The sequence below is a fragment of the Prionailurus viverrinus genome, chromosome D2, assembly GCF_022837055.1.
Source record: "Prionailurus viverrinus isolate Anna chromosome D2, UM_Priviv_1.0, whole genome shotgun sequence".
Lineage (NCBI taxonomy): Eukaryota > Metazoa > Chordata > Mammalia > Carnivora > Felidae > Prionailurus > Prionailurus viverrinus.
Window position 1 is genome coordinate 5,406,919 of NC_062571.1, and position 27,514 is coordinate 5,434,432.

The window sequence follows — 27,514 nt, forward strand, 5'->3', positions numbered from 1 at the left end:
TTTCTCTCCTTTTGATGATTCATAGGTGGAGAGTAGGAAGAGAGAACACTTCCTTTCTTCTATATTCTCATTCTGGGAAGCAAGGACTCTGGCTCTTCATTCCATCTTTCTAGAAAAAAACCCTTCCCAGTGACACAGAAACCACCTGTGGACAGGGCTCATTTATCCTCTGGGGCAACCCGCCTTGTCCAAATGAGAAAGGACTGGATGGGAACAACTAAGGGCTCTCGTTTTGCTGCCATTTTTGAAGGCCTTAGTATTTAAGAAAACTCTACTACAATTCACAGTTCTTCTGTTGCCTTAACCCTCATCAGCACTTCCACCACCACCTACAGGACTAGGTACAGTTAATTAAGAGATTCTTGGCTCCCAGAGGCAGTGGTTGATTGATTTTTCTTCTGCCATCTATTAGAACAGAATCTCAAGAACTTACATACAAAATGGTTCCAGGGCAAGTTCTATTGGCTTATTGTATGAAGCTATTAGTTTCGTTTGTTGGAGTTTTTTTTGTTTTAAGTTTATTTTGAAAAAGAGAAAACATGGAGTAGGGGCAGAGAGAGAGAGAGAGGAAAGGAGGGAATCCCAAGCAGACTCCACACGGTCAGCACAGAGACCCATGCAGGGCTTGATCCCACGAACCTTGAGATCATGACCTGAGCTGAAATCAAGAGTCAGACACTTGCTTAACTGACTGAGCCCCCCAGGCACACCTCTTTTGTTGGGAGGTTTTAAAAGCTGCATTTAGAGTGGTGTGCTATCGGATTATGCTCATAATGGTCTAAATCATTCTCTCATCCACAATGTCACAATGTGCATTGTTAAATGCACCAATGCAATCCAATCCATGGAGTCGACTGCAGTCTCTCTCTCCACTAGCCTGGCGAACTCGACCAAGAAAGATATGATGAGACACGCTATTCAGGGGGCTCCCTAAAAACCCAGATTCCCCTGGTTTTCAACTCTTCACTGCACTGTTCTAGAACTGCACCCCTGAATGAGTGTCACGTTTCCACTGTAGAACCCACCTGCTTCCTCTTCCATCTCTAGTTCTCATCCTCCGTCCAACTACTGACAAATCACAAATGAAGGGCAGACGTGGGGCCTTCAATCTTGAGGTTTCAGGGATGGAACAGTTTTGAGCCTTGATGATAGACCCTCCCCACGCCAATCCCTTCCTACGCAGTGCTGCTCGACTACTTTCAGAAGTGCGTAGCCAGAGTCCTGATACCTGCCACCCAACTTTTCCTAGCTTCCTATTCTCCTTCGAAGTTGAGGTCAGGTTACTCACTTGGGATTTCCAGGGGAGGTGGGCGGGAATATTAGAGCAGGAATCGGGTAGGCTGGGGAGAAATGCTTCAGGCAGCCACCGCAGACAGGGGAGAGGAACAGAGCAGACCGCGGGCTAACCTATGAAGCCATCGACCGACTCTGCGTTTTCCTGTCCAGGTTCTCTCCCTGCACCTAGAATGTTCTTTATCTCAGGTCCTACTTGCAAAAACTCCATGTTAAACTCTATCTAATGTTCCTTTCCAGTTACAACACCTACTGCACTTTTTTTTTCCCCTGCTGAAGAAGATTTGTTTTCTTATAGTGTCGTCTCTTCGGTCTTGCCTCGTTAGTCCTCTGATTATCGAGGATGACGCAGAGAGATGAATAAAGAGCTTGGATCTGACCAACATCATGCAGGTGGGACTCAGTGATTTCCAAATTCCAAAACCACATAGTTGGTCTGTATGTAATTTGCCTAATTTCTACTCTGTGCAGAAAATGTGGGTGTGTGTCCCACCTCCAACAGCCTCAACCAGTTTACAGCTCTAATAACCATGATCAGAGCTGTAGCGACACATCCTTAAAAATCAAAGCCAGCAATCTTTTGTGTGTTGGAATGGAAAGGAGAGCCTCACAGCTGTTAATCTAATTGGAAATCATGTTGACTATACCCATCGAAGCTCCAAGGGCTGGAGAAGCTCTTCTTTCCAAATTGTAACTGCTGCTCAAGTGATAATTCCAGCACTGAACACCCTGTATTCCAGAGTCCTGGTAATCCACTGATAAAAACATGTATGTATTTGATTTATGCCTTGCCTATATCCACACAAGATGGAGGACACTTGACACACACACACACACACACACACACACACACATGCAACTAAACAAAGACTTAACCTATCAAAATTAATTGTTCAGAGGAGGAAAAAAAATACCTACTGGACTCCTGGCACTAAAGCTACTCTGTGCATTAGACTTAAAACTCCATTTCTCTCAGCCAAGGCCATAAGGAAATGTAATTCTCGGTATCTGAATCAAGTATTCATGCTCATCGGCAGACATGACAAATGTTATCCCAGCACTCAATCTTAGAGGAAACTTACTGCATGAAAATACAAATTCTGGATAGTCTAACCAACAATTTCTCTGACTGCAATCCTTACGAAAATTAGAGAAGGGATATTTAAAAGCACCTCAGCATTTCTATGGAATGCTAACAGAGTCTGGATATGCTGCACACTGATGCCTTAACTATTACGGAACAGAATTTTGGAGACCTAAAGCAATGGATAGGCAACACTGGGCCCTAACCTTGTCTCTGCAACATCCCAATGTTTCAGGAAAACTTCCAACAATTTGCAGGTAAAGTAGATCTGTGGACAGATTCTCTGACTTCTGTCTGAAGAGCCACGAGTCGATATTGTTGAGGAGAGAGGTGCATGGAAATTTTATACTGGAGAAGACGACAGTAGAAATCACCTTCTGAGAAAATTGGGAAGTGCCGTGGCTTACGTTAAAATTAGTCGCATGGGTTTGAAATTAGCTGCTAGTTCAAGGTAATCCCTTTGTATTTGCAGGGGATTCCATTGTTAGTTTTGTCCCACTTTCATACAGAAGGAATGGATACAATTTATTGTGTAATGAATTTCCATTGTTTGTTTGTTTGTTTGTTTTTTAATAAGCCTGGATGTATCACTAAAGAATTACTATCTGTTCAAAAGTTTCCAAAGTAAAAAGAAAATATTAACCCAAAGGTACAGTGAAAAACGTAAGTAAAGCTCCCTTTTATGTGAAACACACTATGAAACTATAAAAGCTTAATTTCCCCCCCTTTTCCTGTACTATCCAGCCCCTTAACAACTTTACTAAGGGTGAATAATGCATTTAATCTTTTAATGAGGCTTTGGTAACAGCCCTTCTCCTTCAAGAACCTAATTCACTTTCATATGCTGTCCTAGAAAGGATATTTCTAATCAAGTCTAACTTTTAGTTTTTGTGTCCTCATTTTTAAATGGTTTTAATTAAAAAAAAAATGGTTCTTGAAGTGTTTCATCTCAGGATCCCTTTACACTCCTAGAAATCGAGGAACACAAAGAATTTTTGTTCATATAGGTTCTATCTACATTTATGATATTTGATAGTAAAACTGAAACAATTAAAACACAACACTACACAAGCATATAACCCATTAGCTGTTTTTGCCCCTGGAAAACTCTACCGTGTCCATGGGGGAGAAGGAAAAAAAGACAAATGACACATTAGTATTATTATTAAAATAGTTTTCACCCCACTGATCTCCCTGAAGAGTGTCATGGGTGCCCAAAAAAACCCATATTATCCTCTAAGAACCACCAACTTAGATGAACAGCCAGTAATGGCAACAATGACAGAATTGGCCCCAAGCAAAATAAACACAGGACCTTGGGGCACCTGAGTGGCTCAGTCGGTTAAGCGTCAGATTTCAGCTCAGGTCATGATCTCACACTTCATGAGTTTCAGCCCCGGGTCGGGCTCTGTGCCGACAGCTCAGAGCCTGAAGCCTGCTTTGGATTCTGGGTCTCCCTCTCTCTCTGCCCCTCCCCCACTTATGCTCTCTCTCAAAGATAAACATAAAAAATAAGTAAAATAAATAAACAAACACGGGACCCAAGTGGTCTACAGTCCAGGCACGCACACACGTCCCCTGGGAAGGATGAAGGAGCTTGAAGTCCATCCAGCACGGCAGCTGGCTATCCCGGGATGACTCTCAGTCATCAGCCCCCGAAATCTTTTCTACATTTTACTCTAGACACCTAGGAAAACTTCACTCCCATGCCATCTAGACCAACTCCGAAACTGGACCAGAAGCTGGTGTTGCACAACTCACAGGGAAGGTCTATCGTGCTTCAGTTTTTTCTGTGCTGAAGTCTATCTGGCAGCTGTAGGTTCCATTATGATCCATGGGACACGAGGCTCCCTCACAGTGTCTTACACAATTTCTGCACAAAGATGTCCACTCTCTGGAGCTGACGAAGGAAATATTACTCATTCTATGTTTATTTTACTCGTTCAAAAATCTTATTTGCTGTCTATTCTAGATCAGATGTGCATGTATTTTACTTATAAAGGAATATGTATTATATATATGAAATAGTGTATATATATGGGCAGTATGCTAACATTTAAAAAAATGTTTCTTCCTGAGAGAGAGAGAGAGAGAGAGAGAGAGAGAGAGAGAGCATGAATGAGGGAGGGGCAGAGAGAGAGAGATAAAGACAGAATCCAAAGCACGCTCCAGGCTCTGAGCTGTCAGCACAGAGCCTGATGCGGGGCTCAAACTCACAAAGTGCAAGATCATGACCTGAGCCAAAGTCGTCCACTGAACCGACTCAACCACCCAGGTGCCCTGCTAAGATTTTATGTTAAAAGGCTCCGTACTCAATGATTAAAACTATGCGATCTTCTGTTTTGTTAAAGTCTTTTAGCCAGATAAAAATCACACTGTTTAAAAATACAAAATGTTGGTGGCCATCTGCAACAAACCTTTCACGTTGTTGGCCAGAGTATCAATGGATTCAACGACTTCAGAAAATCACATGGCACTCTATAGAATATATACCTCCTCAAAGCCCCAGAAATTTCATTCCAAGTTGTCTACTCAAGAGAAATGAAGACAGACATTCACCAAAAGACATGGCCAGGAAAGTTTCCAGCAGCTCTATTCATGAACACAAGTGGAAGGAGTCCCAATGACCACTGTCATTAAAAGGGACAAATTCTGATGTGTTTATACGATGAAATGCTACAGATCCATTAAACAGAATGAACTATGGTTACACATACTAAAAGGGGGACCAGGGCCGTGGCGGGGGTGGGGGTGTGGGGACTCTCCCAGAAACAATGCTGAGCAAAAGAAAGCAGACACGGAAGAGTACACACTACATGACCCCATCAATATGAAGGAGAAAAACAGACAAAATTCAACCGTTATCCTTGGTAGAGGAGGTTAACTGGGAGGGGCACTGCAGAACCTTCCAAGGAACTCGACACGTCTTAGGGATCTTGATCAGGTCAATGGCTATGTGGGAATATAGTTACCTAAACATGCACTGATCTATAGTTTTAATATTTGTGCACCTCACAGTGCATATAATATACTGGAATGTTTTTTGAATGTTAGGCCCAAGTTAGGAAATATCCAACGTATTTTTTTCTCCCATCAAAACTACAGAGGATCTGTGTGGAAGCCTTGAAGCATCTGAAAACCTAATGTGGAAAGTATGCTTCTAAGACCAACCCATTAAGTTTCCTTTTGAAAGCTGCAAATCAGTCTCATTCCTCTCCAGGATCTTTCCCTGGCACGGACCATTTTCCACTGTCCAAGCATAATCTGATTAGCACCTTTTCTGAGTTCACAGCGGGTATACTAGGGGAAGGTGAGCTGGCTTCACCTTTATCCTAATGGTCTTTCCAACTACATCTGCCCTGTCCCCTGGTATCCCAGGAGTAAGAGTCCTCTAGACCCAAGTAAAGAAGGAAATGGCTACAGCATAAGACAGCAAGGAAAAGTTTAGAAAGTCTTAATATTCAATAACATAGAAGGAGGCACTATTACATTAATAGCACTAAATACTGCATTTATATCATGAGCAAAATGAGGCCGAAGTTTCACACAAATAGGAAAATACTAGAAGTAAAGTCCTCTGAGGCTGACAGCACACATCTTTGGAAAATACCAGCACAACTGTCTGTCCCATTTTTTAGAAGTTTAAAAACACAATGTATACAGTTAAAAAAGAAATTAGTTTAGGAGAGCTGTATTTTTTGAAAAAGCTATTTCAAAGTCCACGCCCATTTGAAACTATGCCTCAATTTTCACGATTAAGATGCTTTTAGTTCTCAGTGATTGGGAATTTATTCTCGACTTCAGTTGTCTCCAAGTTATGGCTTTTTCTTGGTGTTTCAAGGTACTTAGGTACAACGACATTCCAGAATGGTTCACTCACAGATTCTCTGAAACACAGACCTCTGGCTTCGTGTAAACTCAGGCTCTGCCCCATGTGCCTGGGAGGCTATTAGGACTTGTCTGGTGAATCCTGGCTCCTACATCAATATCCCATTCCAGCTACAGGACTGATATGGGACATTCCCTTACTCCCCTAGACCATATTGTTCTTTCCCGGCACCCCCAGAAACACTACCTCTGCTTTATCTCCCTCGACTTCACCTCTGCAAAGACCAAATCGACAGGTGTTGGTGGCAGCAACAGACAAACCACGTGAGACCTGCACAAGACCGGAGGCAGGTGGGTGGGTCAAAAAATAGCGAGGTGGACAGAAACGTGGACTTAAGGGAGCTGGGCAACAAAGCTAGTATCGAAGGCATTTATGGGAGCTGCTATTTCCGGACAGCAAAATTCCAGGGCCTGAGTAAGATACACCAAACATCTGGCTCTGACAAAAAGATCAGAAAAAGGGAAAAAACAAAACACAACAAAAAGCCAGCCATAGAGGCGTGACGTGCTCCCAGTCCGCTCTGTAGTATTACTGTGTAATTATTAATCCCGAAGTCTGTTTGAGTACTTCTATCTTAATTTGACTTTAAGAGCCTTCTCACATGCGGATAAAGGCTTCCAGCTCATCTTCAGAAAAGTAAGGTGTGCTGGCGTCGAAGTCTTTCGCCAGTGCACTGGGCTAGGGCTTCGCCAAGGGGTCCTCACCTTATCTGAAGAAGGAGATGAGTGCCCTAACCTACTCTACAGTGGAAACAATCTAAAATGAAGTTTTTTTCACTTTACTTCTTCGTCAACAACTTACAAGGACTTCTGCAATAAAACCTTTGATTACTTGGATGATTTTTTTGTTTTGGAAAACGGTAGGATATCCTAGCATGGGGCATACATAAATTATTGTGTCATTTATTTGGAAAAAAAAAAACTACTTAAAGAAATCAGACACAGACATAGATTCCAGAACAATCTAACACGGATGATGAAGAACAGGTGTTAGTGCTGAATAGAGAGACATGCTCTAAGAAAAACCCTAATCACTACTCTCCCAAACAAAGTTATACAAGACCAAGAAAGACTGAGAAACCATCACAGGTTGAACCTAAGGAAAAAACTAAATCCAAACTAAATCCAATGAAGTACCCTGGATTGGACCCTGGAACAGAAACCAGAATACAATCTACAGTGCAATTAATAGTATTGTACCAATGTTAATTTCTTAGTTTTGATCAGGGTACCACGGCTATACCAAAGCTTATAAATGGTCCCATAAATATACCAGGGTTACATCTAAGGGAAAGATGGGTGAAAGGTATATGGAAACTCTCCATAGCGTATTTTCAATTTTTTTGTAACTCTAAAGTTATTTTAAGAAGTTAAAGAACAAATGTTAGTGATAGGAGAAACCTCTCTTCTGAAAATCTTGATTAGAAAAAAATAAAAAAACAGATTATCTTTTGTCTAGTTATGTTAGAGGGCCTCACACTCAAGTAAAAAGTTGTTTAGTTGTTAGCCCAACTAACACTCATTGGGCTTCTGCAGATCAGAGCTGGGGTCAGCAGGCCAAGATGGGGTGGGCTACCATGATCAGGTGGGCAACACAACTTTAAGCTGGGCTAAGTAAGTGAACAACTTTTTCAAGGGGAGACTGCAATTTTCACAGATTTAATCAGTACAAAAATCTACGTTTTCTATGTTTACACATGTAACAAATATGATTTGGGCTAATTCTACATGTCCAGTATTTAGAATTCTAGATTCTGCCAAGTGCTTTAGTCATTACAACTAAGTACTGAGCACACCTTTCACCTTGTGTGACAAGTCTCTGAGAGGACTATTTTTAACACTGCAGAATATGCTGCTTCAAATTAAAAAAACAAACACAACTTTTGATCACATGCTCTTTGTACGTAAACCTTATCCTTAAGAAGCTTTTGACTATCTTGGCTACACTCCTACATCTGGATGTTTCCAGTGAGACAGAGAGAGAAAAGAGAAGAAGGAGGGGGAGGAGGGGGGAAGGGGAGGAGAAGGAAGGGAAGCAAACGAAGGACAAAGGAAGAGAAGGAGGCAGAAATGGGATGAGTTAAGAAGGAAGTTTGACTTGACGCCACTTAGATAGAATACCGTTCATTAACCACTGACAAGTCAGTAACTTCTTGCTGGTGAGCGTGCACCTATTTGTAGACTCCTTCGTTGGATACTCTTGCAGTCTGTCTTCCTATTTTTAATCCAGGCAGTATTAAAACTCAGATTAACAGTTACAACAACCATCTCTCATCCTCCCAACACCCTGCCCCCAACACCAGGATGTCATTTCAACCAACAGCCTTATCTCTAAGTAAGGAGAGTTCAGGGTACATATAAACCAAAAGAGATTTTTTTTTTTTAAGAATTCAGAATTCCCTGGCATTAACGTCCTTTTATTGTAATAGTTTTCTTTCAGTACACTAAATCTTGGCCATGTTTGTGTTAGATCTACTTGCGGATTTGAGTTCTCTTGAAAATAATAAAAAAATCCATCCTCCAAGGCAACTTTGATGTGTCTGTGTTTGCACAACAGAGCAGAGCACTTGAGGAGTTTTTCCCAAACATGGAATACAATGTTTACCCATTGGACCCCATCCAGGCAAATGAGAAAACAGAATTCATCTAATTCTTTGAAAAGTACTGAGTAACTTTCAACTCTCTTTGTATGTTTATAGCAAAACCCAAGTTGTGCTATTCAGCTGGAATCGTCCTGGGCTCCAGCATAAACATTGCATCGCTTATTGTATAAATACGAGGTCAATTTTCAAATGGCATGCTTATCACAAGATTCTTAAGAAAAAAATCTTCCTCTGTTTTTAAATGATTTAAACCTCAAGATTCATGGACGGTTGGATGGATGCATGATCGCACTCAAACACACACACACACACACACACACCAGGAACTTTTTGCAATTGTTAAAATGTATCAAGAAATAAATTTCTGGAGGTGCCTGGGTGGCTCAGTCAGTTAAGCGTCTGACTTTGGCTCAGGTCATGATCTTAGGGTTTGTGAGTTTGAGCCCCACATCAGACTCTCTGCTGTCTGTCCCCATGTTTTTCTCTGCCCTTTCCCAGCTATATCTTTCTCAAAAATAAAGAACAACATAAAACAAAAAATAACAATCTTGGGTGCCACTATACACATTTGCCATGAATTCTGTGCCAATCTTCGAATGACATGTTCATTCTATTAGAAAAAAATGATCAACACTGACATCTTGATTTTTGTGATGTCACCCATTTTCAGGAAGTTTGCCTGATGGGATGAAGAGAACAAGGACTTTAAGTGGGGCCTGATTTTGAATCTGGCTGTGTGATGGTGGGGACGTTGTTCATTTTAAAAACTCCAGATGTCTCCTCAAATAAGGGGAGGAGCACCCCACTGCCCTCAAAAGAGCCTGTCAAAATCACGTGAGATAATGTACGTGAAGCAGCAGGTGCAGGCCGTTTTGTTCTTGTTTGTGTCCCCCCCCCCCCCCCCCCGCATTTCCCTCACTGCTATGCCAACACTCTCGCTGTGGGGGAGTGATCCCAATTCAGCCCATACTTCTGTCACCAAGCATCACGCCAGGGGCTCTCTCTAAGGGCTTCCCTTTCCTGGGAGCTATCTCCCCGCACCCCAAATCAAGCAGCAAACCAGGAGGGTCTGGCTCGGAGATGCCCATGCCCACACCACTCAACAGCCAGATGCGGAGCTTTGGACTTCACCTTGGTAAAAAACCTATCGGTAAATCCATTAGGACTAACTTTATTCCAAGCCAAAGCCACAACCAGCTACAAAGAGAAACTAGGATGCACATTCCACTTCTTTCCTGGTCTTTTTTTTTAAATGTTTACACATTTTTGAGGGAGAGAGAGCATGCACACAGCAGGGGAGAGACAGAGACACAGAGAGACAGAGAGACAGACAGAGAGAGAGGGAGGGAGGGAATCCTAAGCAGGTTCTGCACTGTCAGCACAGAGCCCGATGCGGGGCTCCATCCAGTAACCTGAGCCGAAGTTAGACACTTAACCTACTGAGCCACCCAGGTGTCCCTACTTGCTTTCCTTTTTGAAAGGAACTGATGTTCTCTCCCCTTTCCAGGACAGATCAGATTACACGGTGGCTGAACTCACCCTGACGTTTACTTGCCCTCAACACCATGTCCTTGCCCCACTCCAGAATTTCTGATTCCTCTCCAGTTGTGGGGAAGTAGGTTTCTATGTCAAGTGGAGAAATCCAGCAGGCCGGGATGTCAGAAGCCCACTTTTTTCTTTTCCCCAGTAGCTTGTGGCATCCTTCTGACCTGTTCATTACGGAGTCGACTCTGGAAAAGGACTGCCTCCCAGACGCCCTCAACGAGGCTCAGTGTGAAAGATACACAAGTGAAACGAGACTGGCTGCAGGAAGAGTTTGTAAGGTTCAAGACCATAACAACAGAACAGAGGAATATCAAACTGCTTTGTCACACTGCTTTAGTTTTGTGACCCCACCCCCCGGGGTGTTGAGAAACTATCCTTAGGGTCATGGGATGGAAAGTTAGCCTAGCATCCCCAAAGGACTCATCCCCGCCCCCCCCCCCCCCCCAGCCCAGACTCTGGGAGAGGCACATCAATCCCTGGGCTGAAGCCTCATCTTCCCCAGGATTGAACAAGACCAATCTGTAGGAAATTCATTGTTTGACTCAAATGGGAGATTTTAGCCACAAACACCGTAAACTGGGTATCTTATTATTTGTAAGGATTAGAAGGAATTTACACACGTGGAGGAAGCATGCTATATGGGAAAGTGTAGAACTTTTATAATCAATGAACAACATGCAAATATCAGAGGTGACACTTTCTTAAAAAAAAAAAGCCATCACGATGGAGACATCTGTGCAAATGCTCAATGACAACATGAAATTAATCGCCACTTTTATATGTATCTGCCCCTGGTGTCATCTTTGATGAGAATGCGTCTGCTACCGCAAGATGGACTGAGCAGGTGGTCGTACGTGGGAGAAGAAAGCGCCTCTTCGAACACCTTTGTGATATTTCCCTTCAAATTTCAGCTACGCCAGCTCTGTTAAGCTTAATTCTAACACACGTTTCACAATCTTCTAGAAAACCTCTATTAAAGCTCAAAGCTTAAGAGCTTAATAAATAGGTAACTTACTCCTCAAAATTAAAAAAAAAAAGAAAGTCTAAAATCCCTAGAACTATTTTCATAGGAGCCTTCTTTTACCATCTCTCCTTGCAAATTATAGGAGAAAAGTCTAGGGAAAGTGGGATCAGGACTCTGATGTTCCGCAAATATCTCAGGTTGATTAGACTGTACTGTTGCTCCTTACATAATTTGTGATCCCCAAAGTAGGTTCTTGATTTCTTCAGGCTCATGTGTACCAAAGCTATTCTGTTGGCAAACGTCCCAATAGTCCAGTTGTTCAAAATAAGGTCACAGAACACAACCCAAGCAAGAATGGGTTAAAGACCACCACCTGTACCGGAGAACCTCAGGACAAGCCAGAAGCATCGATGCCTGAATGTCTGATGCCAGGAGACAGTGATCCTGGGCTCTTGATCATGTAATATCCACTTCAGAAATCATGGTGCCTGCTTCCAAAAAGGTGGTGAATTTCCAGACAACTAAAGGCCCCTCCACTGAGCCAATGCAATTCTAAGACATCATCACTTTTCTTTACCACCAATCACAGTGACAGCTCTTAGGTTATTACGGAGCATTGATCTCTGAATACATACCCTTAGGGGAATGAGAGCAAACAAAAATCTCCAGAGGTTTGGGGGAAGGGTACTACTAGAGAGAAAAGTATAGTGAATGAGAAACCCAGGGACACCAAGAACCAAGTCATCCAGCTGCCCAAATCTCCGGGCAAAGTAAATGCCAATCTGTTGAGAAGATCAGCAGTATGGTGGAATTAATATCTGAGCAGCCTACAGATCTGGAAGCAGTTAAGAGCAGAGTGTACAAGCACATTTACTGTGGCTATTGGCTCTCCCTGTGACTAGCTGTGGAACTTTAGTCTATTTAGCCTTTGGCCTCAGTTCTCTCTTCAGTAAAACTGAAATTACGTTAGCACACACTTTATAGATTCATGCTGAGGATTAAGCACAGTTAATTCATCTCAAGTGTTTTGAAAACTCTTTGGCACACTCTCATACATTTGCTAATATTATCTTATTTTGTTTATTTCTGATTATAATCCCTCAGGTGGGAGGATACCCTATTTTTTGGTTGGTAGAAACTGAGCTTAAGTTTAAAGAAACTTGCCTAAGGGTGCCTGGGTGGCTCAGTCAGTTAAGCAGCTGACTTTGGCCCAGGTCCTGAGCTCATAATTCCAGAGTTCGAGCCCTACGTCGGGCACTCTTCTGACAGCTCGGAGCCTGGAACCTGCTTCAGATTCTGGGTCTCCGTCTCTCTCTGCCCCTCCCCTGCTCACACTCTGCCTCTCTCTCTCTCTCTCTCTCTCTCTCTCTCTCTCTCTCTCTCAAAAATAAACATTAAAAATAAACTTGCCTAAGACTATTTACCTATAAATAGTGAAGCCAGAATTTAAACCCATTTTTCTCACATCACTAAGTCAAGCAAACACTGAAATATTTGAAATATTTATTCTATCTTCGTCTTATGTTCTAGATCAGCAACTGCCCAGAAGTGGTCTCCAGATTGGGATCAAGAGCATTGGCAGGGAAGTTGTTAAAAATGTCAATTTTCAGGCCCCACCCCCCACCTGTCATTCAAAATTGCCATGGCGAGTGCAGCTGTGTGCTGTTAATTTCTCCTTTTATGGGGGAACAGGACAACGTTAGCAGGAGGATGAAAGAATGCCCTAGAAGAAGGAAGAGGTCACAGGGACAAAAGGTATAGCACAGGGAATACAGTGATACTGTAATAGCATTGTGCAGTCATGGCACCCACACTTGTGCGCGTATAGATGTGGGATCACTAGGTTTTGCTCGTGGAACTAATGTGTGTCAACTATTCTTCAAAAACAAACAAAAAAATAAAGCCCCAAATATTCCAGAAAATTGTGCAACACTGGAAGATGGTGGACAATTTTACCCGAGATTTTGAACAGGAGTCCATTGACACAGTAGGACAGCTGAATTTCCCATTTTCCTAGGGGCACGGGGCTGAATGTATGACCGATTTCTCATGGGACTTTGGGCATCTCAACAAATCTAAGCCTCAGTGGCCTCCTACGTGAAAGGAGGGGCCTGTCTTATCCCCTTACACGGTTCTATTCTACACTGCCAACTCTGAATGGACATCTCCCTGACTCTACTTTTGTAAGTGTGATGTAGAATAAAATAGAAATCTCAGAAATAAGGTAGCCTGTTGAATTGAGTTATAAGAAAATGAAATTAGCAGGTTCTCAAATTAGATCCGAGAAGGGAAATTTGTAAGGGTTTTAGCAATGTCAGTATCCCAAGATTGAAAAACATGCAGAATATAGGAAAAAAAAAAGTCTACGTAATATCAAATTGGTTACATAAGTACATTACTTTTGGGGAGAGGAAAAGAAGACAGTATTCCTAACCTGCCCCACATCAAGTTCACCACAGTAAGGAGCTTCCTTCGGAAGATCTGCTGGGAGCCGCAGTCCAGGCATGGCACAGACCTCAGGTCTTAGATTTTTCTAAATCCCATTATTAGATTCACGTGTCTCATTCATGTATCAGACCAAAGACGTGAAGACGCATCTTCATAGGCCCCTGATGGTTGGCAGGGGAAGGGGGTAGTGGTGGCCAAAACTACCAGATGATAAAAAACGTCAAGCAATGGAAGACAAGTTTCAGTAAATTTCAGTCTAGGTATAGACGATAGACAGGAGTCACCAACCCAACCCAAGGTGAGGTTATTCTCATAGTGAAAGTCATTCTGATCCCAACAGGGGAGCATGACGTTTCAATGCAAAGTCATCCTTTCTTTTGGGAGGTGAGTGTCAGTTACCTAATGTGCACATGTAAGTAGCATATGTATTCAATTACACATTAGATGTATATACAAGTAGTACTGTTTCAGAGGAGAAAAGGCAAGAGCAAACTAGAGTTGAGGTTTACTCCCCAAGGATGGAAGTAAGGAATACGTAAACTACACAGCATGAAACAGCAGAAGGAAGCACTATCTTGGTAGCTCCTCGATTTACCGAAGGACCACTCCTCATCTTGACTCCTTGGATGTGGATGCTGTAAGGCCCTCACTGGGGCCATCAGCTTTGGGCTTGGTTATCACTTAGCTTCCATTAATCAGAAATGGCTGGAGAAGATCCACACCACATGACCGGGAAAATACCTCCAAGTTCTTTATGCTGGGAGAGTCCTCTGGGAACCAAAAAGTTTTACCAAAGGCCTTCAAAAATCTCCTAAATTTCAAATTCTGTATTTTCAGAATACTGTATGAAACTTGGTGGTTAACAGCAGCAATGCCTTTTTCAACTCAGAAAAGGGCAAAGCAGAAATTTCTAATTATCTGAGAGAGATCAGATTTGTTTTTTCCCTGCCCCAGCAGACATACTCCTTGTGCTGTGCTATACAGATCACCATCGGAAAGACTCCCATTCGAAAGGAGAAGAGTCTCCCGGGATGTGCTCCACTGGGAGGGGCCATGGCGCAGGAGGGCAACGAAAGATGGCCAGCCCTGTGGCTGTAGCAGAGAGGATCAGAGAATGAGGGACAAGAGGGAGAACACCACGAATCCAGGGAAGCCCATAGCAGCCCCAGAAAGCAGGGCTTCGAAGACCACACTCAAGACCCAGGCTTCCCCTTAGGGGGTGGTAAGCAGCCAAGGACAGACTTTGGGCAGGAAGAGGACATCACCACGCCTGCCTGACCAAAAGGTCCCTTTGTGAATGAAGAAAACATTTTCTGAGGGTGAACAGGATCCAGAGAGTACCTTAAATTCCAAATGGTCCCTGCTGTTCTCTCCTTTGTCAGCGAGGCAAGTAACAAATAGAGGGTGATGGTCAGCATCGTAGTCAGCTCAAGGCCATGAGCAAACCCAGTCCCTACCTCCCCACCCAGTGGCCACACGGCTGCCTTCTGCTGCTCCTGTGGAAACGGGGCCAGAGCCGAGAGCAGCACAGGGAAAGTGTGCAGCAAAAGCCAACACGAGTTAACTCGGGCAGGTATTTGTCTCATTTTTCAGAGTCCATCTCAAAAAGCAGCATTTTCCCATAGCCCAAGATGACGATGGTCACAGCACCAAAACCACCACAGGACCTATAGCAACAGTGCCCTGCTTAGCAGCCCTGCTAAACCCTGAATAGTGTCTTGTGTTTTTAATTTTTTTTTTTTTTTGGCTTGCCGAGGAACATCTGTGTTTACATCAGGGAATGTGAAATAGAGGCACGAAAGGAAAAATGGCTAAATATGATTAGAGAGGTAGAATCCGAGTTAGATGTGGCATTTAATCCGTGGAAAGGGAGGCCAGACCCCCTGATGGGGAGCTCCAAAATGGGTAAACACACCAGAATGAAAATAAAAACCAACTCTGACAGCGGAGAAAAATCTTCCCATTTCAGCACATTTATATATGCCCGGTGTGTCCCATTTCTGGCCCTCTCAGCTTACTGCTTGTTTAGAAACATGAACAGGATGAGAGGCATATGGGCGTGAGCAGACACGGAAGACCATTCTTTAACCTGAGCTGTTGCTGTTCTGAATATCACAATTCCTTTAACTCCTCAATATAAAGTATAAAGGTGTGTATGGGAGAAAAATGGAGATGGACTTTTTTTTTTTTAGCAAGCACATTAGAGAAAAACACCCCTTTTCCCTGTACACACAGGTTGCTACAGGCAAACTTTAAGGCATTGAGTCCACATTTTTATTTTATTACGGTGAGACTTGCTACACAGGAAACCCTAAAGGAAAAAGTTGATTGACTTGACTACATAAAGCTTAAAAAAAATTTACATGATGTAAAAGAGTGGTATGCATGTTAAAAAAAAAATCAGTAATAGGGAAATGAACAATTCTTCAGTCAGGATAGAAATGTTAATTTTGGTCATCTTAACTTTTTGACACTATCATTTCCTTTGGGGAGGGTATACACACTTCTTAACAGCCCTGCAGAATAAGTGGCAGCAAAGAGAGATAACCTGGGAACATGGAGGAGAAAACAGTATTACTCGTTTAGCTTCATCAGTGTACAACCTGGGCAACAGTATAGAGGCCAAGCTTAGAAGATGCCTATGCTTGGTTTAATACTATGCTGTCAGGGTTTTGACATTTTTATTTTCCAAAGAGAGAGAGAGAGACAGAGAGACAGAGCATGAGAGGGGGAGGGGCAGAGAGAGAGAGGCAGACAGAATCTGAGGCAGGCTTCAGGCTCTGAGCTGTCAGCACAGAGCCTGATGTGGGGCTTGAACCCACGAACTGTGAGATGATGATCTGAGCCAAAGTTGGACCTTAAACGACTGAGCCACACAGACATTTTTTTAAAAGGAGCTCCCAATTTTCATTGGTCTCTGGGCCCTTCAAATTATGTACTGATCCCGCCCTTAACGTCATACTAACTACCTATCTACAAATCAGTAAGTTTTGTGGCAAGACAAGCACCAAGATATTTATGACAAGTTTATAGTCTCAAAGTAGAAGTTCAATAGTCAGGTTATAATAAAACAAAGTAGAGAAGGAGACACATGATAGAGACAAAGCTCAAAAAAGGAAAATATTACTTCTTGGTGGAATGAGGTTAGTATCTTTGCAAGAGGCAGGTTTTAGTTGTATCTTAAAAGATTTTAACACTGATGGGAGGTGGGGGGAAAAAACAAAAGAAAGCAAAACAAAACAACAATGATGGCCACAGAGGCAGTGAGCTGTATCAGGGTCCAAGGACTGCCTGGGCACAGTGAATTGTCCGGTTTGCCTGGGGCAAGAAGAAATCAGGCAGGAAAGCAGGTGGTGGTTGGCTGTGTGAGGGCCTTGAACTTGCAGCTAATGAGGCCATGCATAATTCAAGAGCAATTGCGAGCCACCGAAGGGTCAGAGAGAACCAGTTAACCACAGTCATAATTAAGGAAGATTAAAGCTGGCCCCAGGCATCGATGGTCCCTTGGTCACCTCTCTGGACTCCCTTCCCAGCACCGTCTTCACAAATGGTGAGGACTTGACTCTTTAGACAGTAGACGGATGGAAATAAACGTCTGCACCCACCTCTAACTCAACCAGTTAAACTTCACCTGCACTAAGCTGGCCAACATGATACATTCACACCCTCTGGAGAACCAACTTTACTTATTGAAGGTTTGAATCAGCAGAGCAGATAACACAAATTTAGGTGAATACAAAAGATATAAGAGTATATGCAGATTCAACTAAAACCAAAAATCCGAACAAACAAAAAACCCCAGCAACAACACAATGAGACTTCATTGCCTGAACCAGCCCCTCTTAGAAAAACTTATGTGGGTCATGAGCACTGACACCCCGTTTCCTTGAGAGAATGGAATTATGGAAATCTATGTCGTAAGTGCCCAATGCTTAGGTACCTGAGAGCTTAGGTAGGCTCTGTCCTACAGGTAAGAATTTTATTAATTACCAATCGGGATCTTTCTCTAATACGGTTCCATCAGAAGAAAACAGTAAATTGCACTTTAAGTAAAAGCTTAAAAATGATAATTTATTCTGTCTCCATCTTTCTCTCTTGGTCTGTGTATTCTTTCTATTCTCTTTCTCACACACATACCAGTATAGACACACGCATATGTATCAACAAACACACGCAAATATAGATACACACACACACACACACACACACACACACAGACGGCGTCTGAATAATTTCCTTGCGAACTGTACTAAATTCCAAACAAAAGTACATTTCCACGTCTAAATGTTTCACCCAATCATGTTGAAGAAAAATCCCAACACCCTGATAATTATATTTTAAAATTACCACTTGACATCAAATTAGAGTTTTATTGTTCCTTTAGCAAGAACGTGAAGAACAAATTATGTGGAAATCAAATATGCATAAACAATGAATCAGAAAATAAATGAACTACATAAAATACTCAAGTAAGGAATATTAAAATTCCATTCTAAGAAAATTCCACAGGTAACTGTTATGATGTATCACTGACCCAAAATGCGATTTCAATTTTCTACCTCCCCTTACACCATTTCTTTCACAAAAACAAAAATAAGCCATGAAAAAACCAGCTTGATATTCTAGCTCTAAGAAATTATGATTGTAACAGATAATACGCCCCTCTTTAGCAAACGTAATCTGTACGTTATTACTTAAGGATGGTTCTGTTTTCAATGAAAAAATACAAAATAGCAACTTATTGGAAAAAAGTCAGAGTTGTCAATATTCTTTTTAAGGATGAAATAATGTATTTTCTTTAAAATAGGCTTAGAGGGGCGCCTGGGTGGCACAGTCAGTTAAGCGTCCGACTTCAGCCAGGTCACGATCTCGCGGTCCGGGAGTTCGAGCCCCGCGTCAGGCTCTGGGCTGATGGCTCAGAGCCTGGAGCCTGTTTCCGAGTCTGTGTCTCCCTCTCTCTCTGCCCCTCCCCCGTTCATGCTCTGTCTCTCTCTGTCCCAAAAATAAATAAATGTTGAAAAAAAAATTTAAAAAAAAAAATAAAATAAGCTTAGAGACAAAGAAATGCATTTCAGTGAACATCGGTGTATTCTTAAGAAATGAAAAGCTGTTTTTTATCCCAGTTCCCATGCTATACTGAATCATGAAAATAGACAATATCAAAAGAAAAAAAACTTTTGATATTTGAGAACTACAACAGAAAATGAACTTAAGTGGGGAAATTAAACTTGGGATTAAAGGATAATGAGCTTTTGGAACTTTTCCATCTTTGTCACCTGACCTTTGACATGGAATCTTACACAAGAGACGATGCAGTCCGGAGAGGTACCATCAACATTTTAATTGATAAATAGTTAGGGATGAACTCAATACCCCTTTTTTGTTCAAGCAAATTCCCCTTTGTTTCTCTGACCCACACTCCCTGAGATAATGTCCCAAGTTCTGACTTCGTCACTTAGCATGGAAACTGGTACCAGAACCAGAAAGAAGAAGCCAGTCCAAAGTCTCATGCTTCTACAAATTTGTAGGCTATCAAGACTGAAATGAAAGGAAAAGGCTGCCCTGAGCTGCCTGTCCAGGAAAAGGGTTGAAAAGACCATCAACACCCTCAGCAGGAGAAAATAAAGCATCCTACCTTTTTAAAAATTCCATATACTCGGTGTGTTTGATGAGTCCTGTCCTCATCATGATTGTTTGAAAACATTGTCGATCGATGGCCCAGAGTTTCACATTCACAAGAGCTGGAGAAAAGAAAAAGAAAACAGGAAAAAAAATTAGGCAATTTCAACCGTGAACCCCATCATGCAGAAGGGATATGAGTGATTCAGGAGAAGTATGGAAATAATTGACCTTCATTTACAGCTGGTACCCATCATGCTATCCCATTTTGTTAAGAAAGTGAATGTTCCTACTAGCATGAGGTAGTTCGTAATTGTCCATCTAGTATTATTGTCTAAGAGGAAGATTCCGGTTCTCTTCTGCCCTTAAGGGAGGAGAATGCCTAAGTCCACAGTGAAAAACTTTAGTGCTTTCCAGACTATCTATGAAGGACATCACATGGAAGCAAAGAAAAATTCACAATTAATCACAACACGCCCTGGTAATTACCCAGAATGGTGTTAATGACTCAAATGATCATGTTTTACTTGTAAAAACTAGAAATGAAAACTCCATTTTCAGGTTTAGGGCTGAATTTAATAGGATAGAAATAATAACTTCACCATGATTTCTACATGAAGCTCATTATTTTACAAATTATAACCTGTGCCCGAAGCTGTCCTGTGAAGTTCTCTGAGATCTGTTTGTTGAATTTTAATGTCTAGTCTTACCTACGACTGCCTTTGACAATGAATAATAGTGTTCAAACTGAGTATCACAGAATTACACCATGTGAGCTACCGAGCACACGACTAAGAGACAAGTTTTGGAAAAAGGCAGATGCTATAGAGTAACAGAAACACCCAGTAGGATAAACTTTGGTTTTAAAAGAATATACTAAAAATCTCGGTAACAATCTGTGCAATGGGCATGCAAGACACTTACGCTCTCCATTTTTATGTCTGTTTGCAAGTTTTCCTAATAGCAAATACTTTCTGTTAGCATACAAATAGAGAAAGCCAATTCATAGGTCATACTGGTGGGGAGTGGGGTACATAAGGGCTGTGCGGGACAAGTGAGTGGAGACAGTTTATAGTTTAAGGAGCCAAACACACCAAGACTGAAGAACACAATTCTCTCTTCTTCCCAGTTCTCAGAGGCAGCCCAGTGTGGAATGAGATATGGGGGGAGGGGTCAGGGGCAAATGCTGAGTATGAGGCCATGGGTGTGTCTTGCAGGGAGGGACTGGGAGTAACACACAAATCAAACGGGGAAAATGTGAGCAAGAGAATGCTGTGTTCTAATGTAAACCCTTATCTTCGAATGGTACCTAATTTTTCCTCGCAAAACTGTTTGAAGCTAAGGAACTAGAACATGACTTCTCTCTGGGCCAGCTCTTCATTGAAAAAAGAAAAAGGATGCTTGGTTAACTAGAAAAGGAACAAAGCAGTAAGGACCGGTATGCGCATGGCTCCGCTCCAAGTATCTTTTAAAAATGAGCCATCAGCAAAAACAAAGATCCTCACACAGGTGCTCTCCCAGCCACATTCAAGTTCCTCTGCCGAATCCAGGCTCCTTTCCAGAACACCTGTTTGCCTGAGACAAACCCAAAGACTGGATGATGCAACCACAAAGGACTGCCAATTCAGGAAAAGATTCACAAGAAGGAGCATCTTTATATAACTGACAGAAGCTGAGCTAGGAGGGAGACAGAGGAGGTGACGTCCTGTGCGGGGAGAAGAGCCTGGTGGGGGAGGGGGGGGGTTGGGCTGGGGGAGTCCAGGCAAGGATCAGACAGCCAGGAATGGCTGAGATTCTGCAGGCTTCTCTGATCTTTGAGAGCAGGCTGCTTCGGGGCCCTGGAAGTCAGGCATAGGAAGCAGGGATTGATGCGATGAACAAAACAAAGCGATTAGCGATCTTAAAGACAAAACACAGCCAAGAACCTGAATTTCATTGAAAAAGATTTTAATATGAAATTTATTGTCAAATTGGTTTCCATACAACACCCAGTGCTCATCCCAACAGGTGCCCTCCTCAATGCCCATCACCCCCCCTCCCCTCCCTCCCACCCCCCATCAACCCTCAGTTTGTTCTCAGTTTTTAATAGTCTCTTATGGTTTGGCGCCCTCCCTCTCTCTCTCTCTCTTTTTTTTTTTCTCCTTCCCCTCCCCCATGGTCTTCTGTTAAGTTTCTCAGGATCCACAGAAGAGTGAAAACATCTGTCTTTCTCTGCCTGACTTATCTCACTTAGCATCACACTCTCCAGTTCTATCCACATTGCTACAAAAGGCCAGATTTCATTCTTTCTCATTGCCAAGTAGTATTCCATTGTGTATATAAACCACAACTTCTTTATCCATTCATCAATTGATGGACATTCAGGCTTTTTCCATAATTTGGCTATTGTTCAAAGTGCTGCTATAGACATTGGGGCACAAGTGCCCTTATGCATCAGCACTCCTGTATCCCTTGGGTCAATTCCTAGTAGTGCTATGGCTGGGTCATAGGGTAGATCTATTTTTAACGTTTTGAGGAACCTCCACACTGTTTTCCAGAGCAGCCGCACCAGTTTGCATTCCCACCAACAGTGCGAGAGGGTTCCCGTCTCTCCCCATCCTCGCCAGCAGCTAGAGTCTCCTGATTTGTTCATTTTAGCCACGCAAAGAACCTGAATTTCAGAACACATCAGAGGTAGGCCACCATTTTTCGACTGCTTACAAGAAAAATACATTCTGTGTTCAGCATCATTCTTAATGGTTCCCAGGGATTTCCAGTAACCCAAGTCTCCCTCCAAATGCTGAATTAGGAGACATCAACCAATTCTGTTATTCTAAAGATCAGGGGCAACATGATGACGAGTACTATCACATATACACATACGTACTGTACCTCAAAAGACTCAGTAGAGGCAGAAGGTCTAAGTGGAATCAAGCATACATACATACATACATCTAAGACCCTGCCCTGCAGGAAGACCTCACTTAGCACGTCTCCAGCAGCAATATGTAAGAATTTCCATTACAGGCTCTTAAACCAAGAGACAGGAATAGTAGGTACTAAGCAGAGGCCACAGTGCCCACGAGTCAAGCGACGAGGGTTGGGGTGCATGCATGCAGACATGTGTTGTGACCGAGTGACCCGCAACGTTTTCTGTCTGCGTTCCCTCTTGGAGGCCAGGCTGTGTTCCTGGTCCCTCCTGAGGAGCTGTCACTCTGCCCTCTGTCACTCGCTGGCACTTAGCGCGTGACCGATATCGCTCATTATCTCTGCTGTGTCTAAATGAGGTTTCCTCGAGTAAGTTGGGACCTTCCCGCAGAGAGAAGTCCGGGGCTCATTTCTTATAACCTCTTCTCTCTCAAGAAATTAGCTTTTCATTAGGTAAGTGTAGGCTATACTGAGTCATTAATGTAATTCATGTGCACAAAGGTCACCTAAAAATGAAGAAGTAAGCCTAAGTGGACTCCAAGATGATGTTAAAATAGCTCAACTGAATTGATCAGACATCATAAGCCATGAATTGAAAAAGGGTCTCTAAAAATAAGTTCACAGAATCTAGTATTTTCGTTTTATCTGATTCCCATTTACCCGGGCTACTGCTACATCTCTAAGTAAACCTGTTTCAGATATTTTGCATGATAATGAACATGGCTTGATGAGATTGCAAATTTGTCCATGACCTTGGGCAAGATGCCAAAACCTTTCCTGTACTCAGCCAATATACCTATTAGTCAAATCAGCACTTCACAGGTGGGCAAGCGTGACTCATAAACACCTTGCCTTGTTATCAGGAAAGTGGTTCTATTCGGGTGGTTATTAACCTCTTGCTTCTTCAACAGCCGGCTGGAGGGTAAGTCTGGTGCTTCCAAACTTACAGACCATTCAAAACAAGTTTTAAAAATCTGTCTATGTACCTTTAAGTGGTTTCTTAATCTCTGTAGGGAATAAGCACTTCAGAAATAAAGTTCCTCTGATTTTCACGATGATTATGGTTGTTGAACATTTAAGTGAAGGGCAGAGCAAGTATCGGAAACAGATTTTCCTTTTTGTTCAAGAATGAATCTAAAATTCTCTACTCAGTGATCTTTTTCTTCCCCCTCCAGTTTAGGGCCATGTTGAATCAGTGGAAAACAGGCAAATTCCCATTCCTCTGAGATCTTTAAGTGTAGGAGCACATGAACGACACCTTCAACGTGGGCAAGAGTTGGCCTTCGTCTGGGGGACACGAGGATTACAGAGAAGGAGCCACAAAAACGGTGCTGGAATCAGATCACAAATCCGGGTTTGGCCTAAATTCTAGTAGGGATTCCCTCCACTGTGCAGTTCAGATTTTGGAAGAATATTGAGAAAGCCTGTGTGGGTATAAAACACAGTCTCGAATATTCCTTCGTCCCGTATTTATTTTATACCAATATAGCCAACACCGGTGCTATATATAAGAGACAGGAAACAAACACAGATCTCCTGCCTTTAAGAAACTTGTGATCTAGGGCGGAGGCCAACGAGCCATTATCCATGCCGGATCGGGCCCATGGTTAGTTTTCCTACAGCACGTTAACCATGAACGGGTTTTGTATTTTTAAGTGGCTGAAACATTTTTAAAAACATAACCCATGACACATGAGAATTATATAAAACAAATTTTGGTGTCCATAAAACTTCCAATGGGAACACAGCCATATCTATTTGTTTACATATTGTCTCTGGCTGAATTGAGTAGTTTTGATAGAGACTATCTGGCCCGTTACAGAAAACACTTGCCATCTCCTGGTCTCCTCTAAAAGGAAAACAAATCAAGAGGAAGTGCCAGCAGCAAGTATCTGGGGCTGTGAATACGCTGAAAAGACCTCACAGACTCCCCAGTCCCTGTGGGGAAAAACACAACGGTTGGCTGAAGGCTTTGCAGTAGAGAATCTTGTGCAAGCCAGGATTCTTCATCTGGTGCTGTGCACGGAATGGGTCTCCCCCAAATTCAAAAGATAAAGCCACGATCCCCATGGCGATGGTACTTGGAGGCAGGGCCTACGGGAGGTAAGGAAGTTCTGGTACCAATTCGAGTGGGATGAGGTTGGGGGGCTGGGAGATTCCCGACACAACAAGCAGTTCTCAGGACGCCACCTTGGTGTCCCACCGTTCAACTCAATTCTGACGCTATCCACCCAGAGACCGCATCAGACTCCAAGGTTAAGGTTCACTTTTGAATGACTGCCTCCCTTCTGCTTCCCCTCAGAGGCCCATCCACAGTCCCTGTACTTCTGACCCACTGGCTGTAAGTAAGTTTCCCAAGATCCTCTCCTTTTGTTTCATTAATTTGCTACATGGCTCATGGAACTCAGAGAAATGTTTTACTTCCTAGATCCCCGGTTTATTATAGAAGAATGTAACTCAGAATATAACTTAGGAGAGATGCAGAAGCTGAGGCTTGGGGAAGGGGACACAGAGTTTCCATGCCGTCTCCAGGAGTGCCCTTCTCTCCCCACCCCAGTTTCAGTTTCCTGCATTTACCAATCCAGAAGCTCTCCCAAACCAGTTTTTTGGGTGTTTGTGACAGCTTCATTACATAAGCCTGATTGCTTAAATCATTGGCCATTGGTGATGGATTCAACCTCCAGATACTCTCTGCTCCCTGGGGGTGGGGGGGACAGAAATTTCCAACCCTCTGATCACATGGTTGGTTCCCTGGCAGCCAGCCCCCATCCTGGAGTCCGAAAGTCACCTCCTTAAGCTAAGGAAATCTTTATCACACCTACCAATTAGAAAATTCTAAGGGTTTTAGGAGTTCAGTGCCAAAAACCAGGGGTGGGGGGGGGAGGGCACAGATAGGGGAGACTACAAGCCACAATATCACAATATTCAATTAGAAGTAATCAGGTCTAGATGAGGTCAAGAGGATGGAGTCCTCTTGATGGAATTAGTATCCTTTTAAGAAGGGTAGGACACCTGTTTCCTCTTTCACCTCCCAGGTTTCTTCTCATCATTACTTTAAAATTATAGTAATTCATAGACCTGCATCTCGATTTTACTTTTAATGTTATTTTATCACACTTATACTGCACATTACTGTATTTCAATATAAATGTGGGGTTTTTTTTAGTAATCCTCTATTTTATGCTTTTATAAACATTATTCTTAGAGGGGTCCATATGCTCCATCAGAGGGGCCGATAGGACCATGGCACCCACAAGATGGTTCTGGGGAAAGGATTGCCTCAGAGGAGGGCAGGGGGAAGACTAAGCTGGTTCCCAGTCATAGGGTGCCAGAGTACGAATAGTTCCCTGTTCCCTGCCCTCCCCCTGGAACTCCCTAAAATCCTCACTGTCAACCAAAGGGTTAGCACTGAGCCCAGCAGGGGACTGTTGACTTTGCTCCAGAACTCAATGTGGGAAGGGAGGAGCTAGAGAATTTTATTTCCCCATCACCACAAGGGGTCCTTCCAGGAAGAGATGTCTGCTCAGCAAGTGGTCCAGGAAGGCTGACTGAGGTGCTGGGTGAGGCAGGAGGCTGTCACAGGTGCAGCTAAAGAGTGCACATGGATCTCCTGTCCTCAGAACCTGATACAGAGGTCAGTGAGGAGGGGGCCATGGAAGGTTAAAGTAGGTGATTCGCTTCAGAAGCTTTTGTTAGCAGTATCCTAATGGTGCTTAAGAGGAGACTGGGACTAGGGGGAGCAAGAGAGGGGTAAAGACATAAAGAGAGACCAAGATGGACCCAGAAAACCAGAGATAAAGAAATTAAGAGGGAAAGAGAGAGAGAGAGAGAGAGAGAGAGAGACAGAGAGACAGAGAGAGAGAGAGAAATCAGCAGTCTCTTATTACCCAAGTGGGTGGGTCCTGGTGGGTGGCAAGGAAGCTAGAGAGATGGATGGATTAGAAAGATCTCAAGGATCTTAAATAGACAGGACATGCCGTGGAGAGAGAATCTGACCCGAACACCTACCTTTTTAGCCTGGAAATATACATGGAAATAAAATAGTCGAATCATGAATGTTCCATTCACATTACTCCAAGCAGAGGCAGCAAATGTACTTGTACGTAAATGCCATTTTTTCAAGTGCAAGAACCATGTACGTCGTCAGCTACATGACCTAACCAGCCAATGAATTTGTGATTTTCTTTTACTTCTGTATTATAAATACAACCTTGTATCTTTAAACTACTGTCTCATATGTTTTAAACTATCCTTGCCATATTTTTTAAAAAGTCTAATTATTTTAACATTCTGGAATGACTTGGTCCAACAGCTATTTGCACTCTAGAAATCCAGGTGTTATGTTGCTCTAAGAACCACAACAAACACCTGACACTCAGGTAACCCCGGGAACACGAAGGAGGTCAAGATAAAAGTCACAAAAATTATCAAGCAGCAGGCAAGTAAATTTTATGTTTTAGAGACCATTTTTCCGTTCACAAAAGTTGATCAGGAAGCCATACAAATGTCCAGTTAAGACCTGATGGGATGCATAACACCATTAAGAATTAGGGAAAAATGCAAATCAAAACCCCAAAGGATGCAACTTCACACCCACTAGGATGACTATTCTTAAAATTAACAGCAGGCGTTGCCCAGGATGTGCAGCTATTAGAACTTATGCATTTCTGGTAGAAAGGTGAAATGGTGGAGACACCATCGAATGTTATAGTGGTTCCTTAAAGAAATGAAACATAGAATTAGCCTAGGATCCAGTAATCCCACTTCTAGATATATACCCACAATAACTGAAGGCAGGGACATGAGTCGTTATTTGTACACCAATGTTCATGCAGCAGTATTCACCATCGTCAAAAGGTTGGACCAATCCAAATATCCTTCAAAAGAAGAACAGAGGTATACCATGTGGCCTATACATACAGTGGAATGTTGCTCAACCTTTAAAAGGGAATGAAAAACTGATACATGCTATGACACGGGTGAACCCTGAAAATGTTAGACTAAGTGAAATAAGCCAGACACGAAAAGACAAGCATTGTAGGATTCCATTGGCAGGAGGCACCCAGAATCGTCAAATTCATGCAGACAGCAAGCAGAGCAGTGGTTGCCACGGGCTGGGGTGGGGATGGGGAGGTGGTGCTCGATGGGGACAGTTTCACTTCA

General features: G+C 42.8%; 1 protein-coding gene across 6 annotated transcripts in view; it reads right to left on the minus strand.

The window, feature by feature from the left end:
• PRKG1 (protein kinase cGMP-dependent 1) overlaps positions 1–27,514 on the minus strand; it is a 1,255,886-nt gene that overhangs the window by 447,389 nt on the left and 780,983 nt on the right. For 5 of the 6 annotated variants that reach the window (XM_047825015.1, XM_047825014.1, XM_047825016.1 and 2 more), the window contains one exon: positions 19,461–19,566. In XM_047825015.1, coding sequence (XP_047680971.1) covers positions 19,461–19,566 — 106 coding nt within the window. Of the gene's footprint in view, positions 1–15,166; positions 15,205–19,460; positions 19,567–27,514 lie in introns of those variants that run through there. The other variant, XM_047825017.1, reaches the window with a different exon arrangement.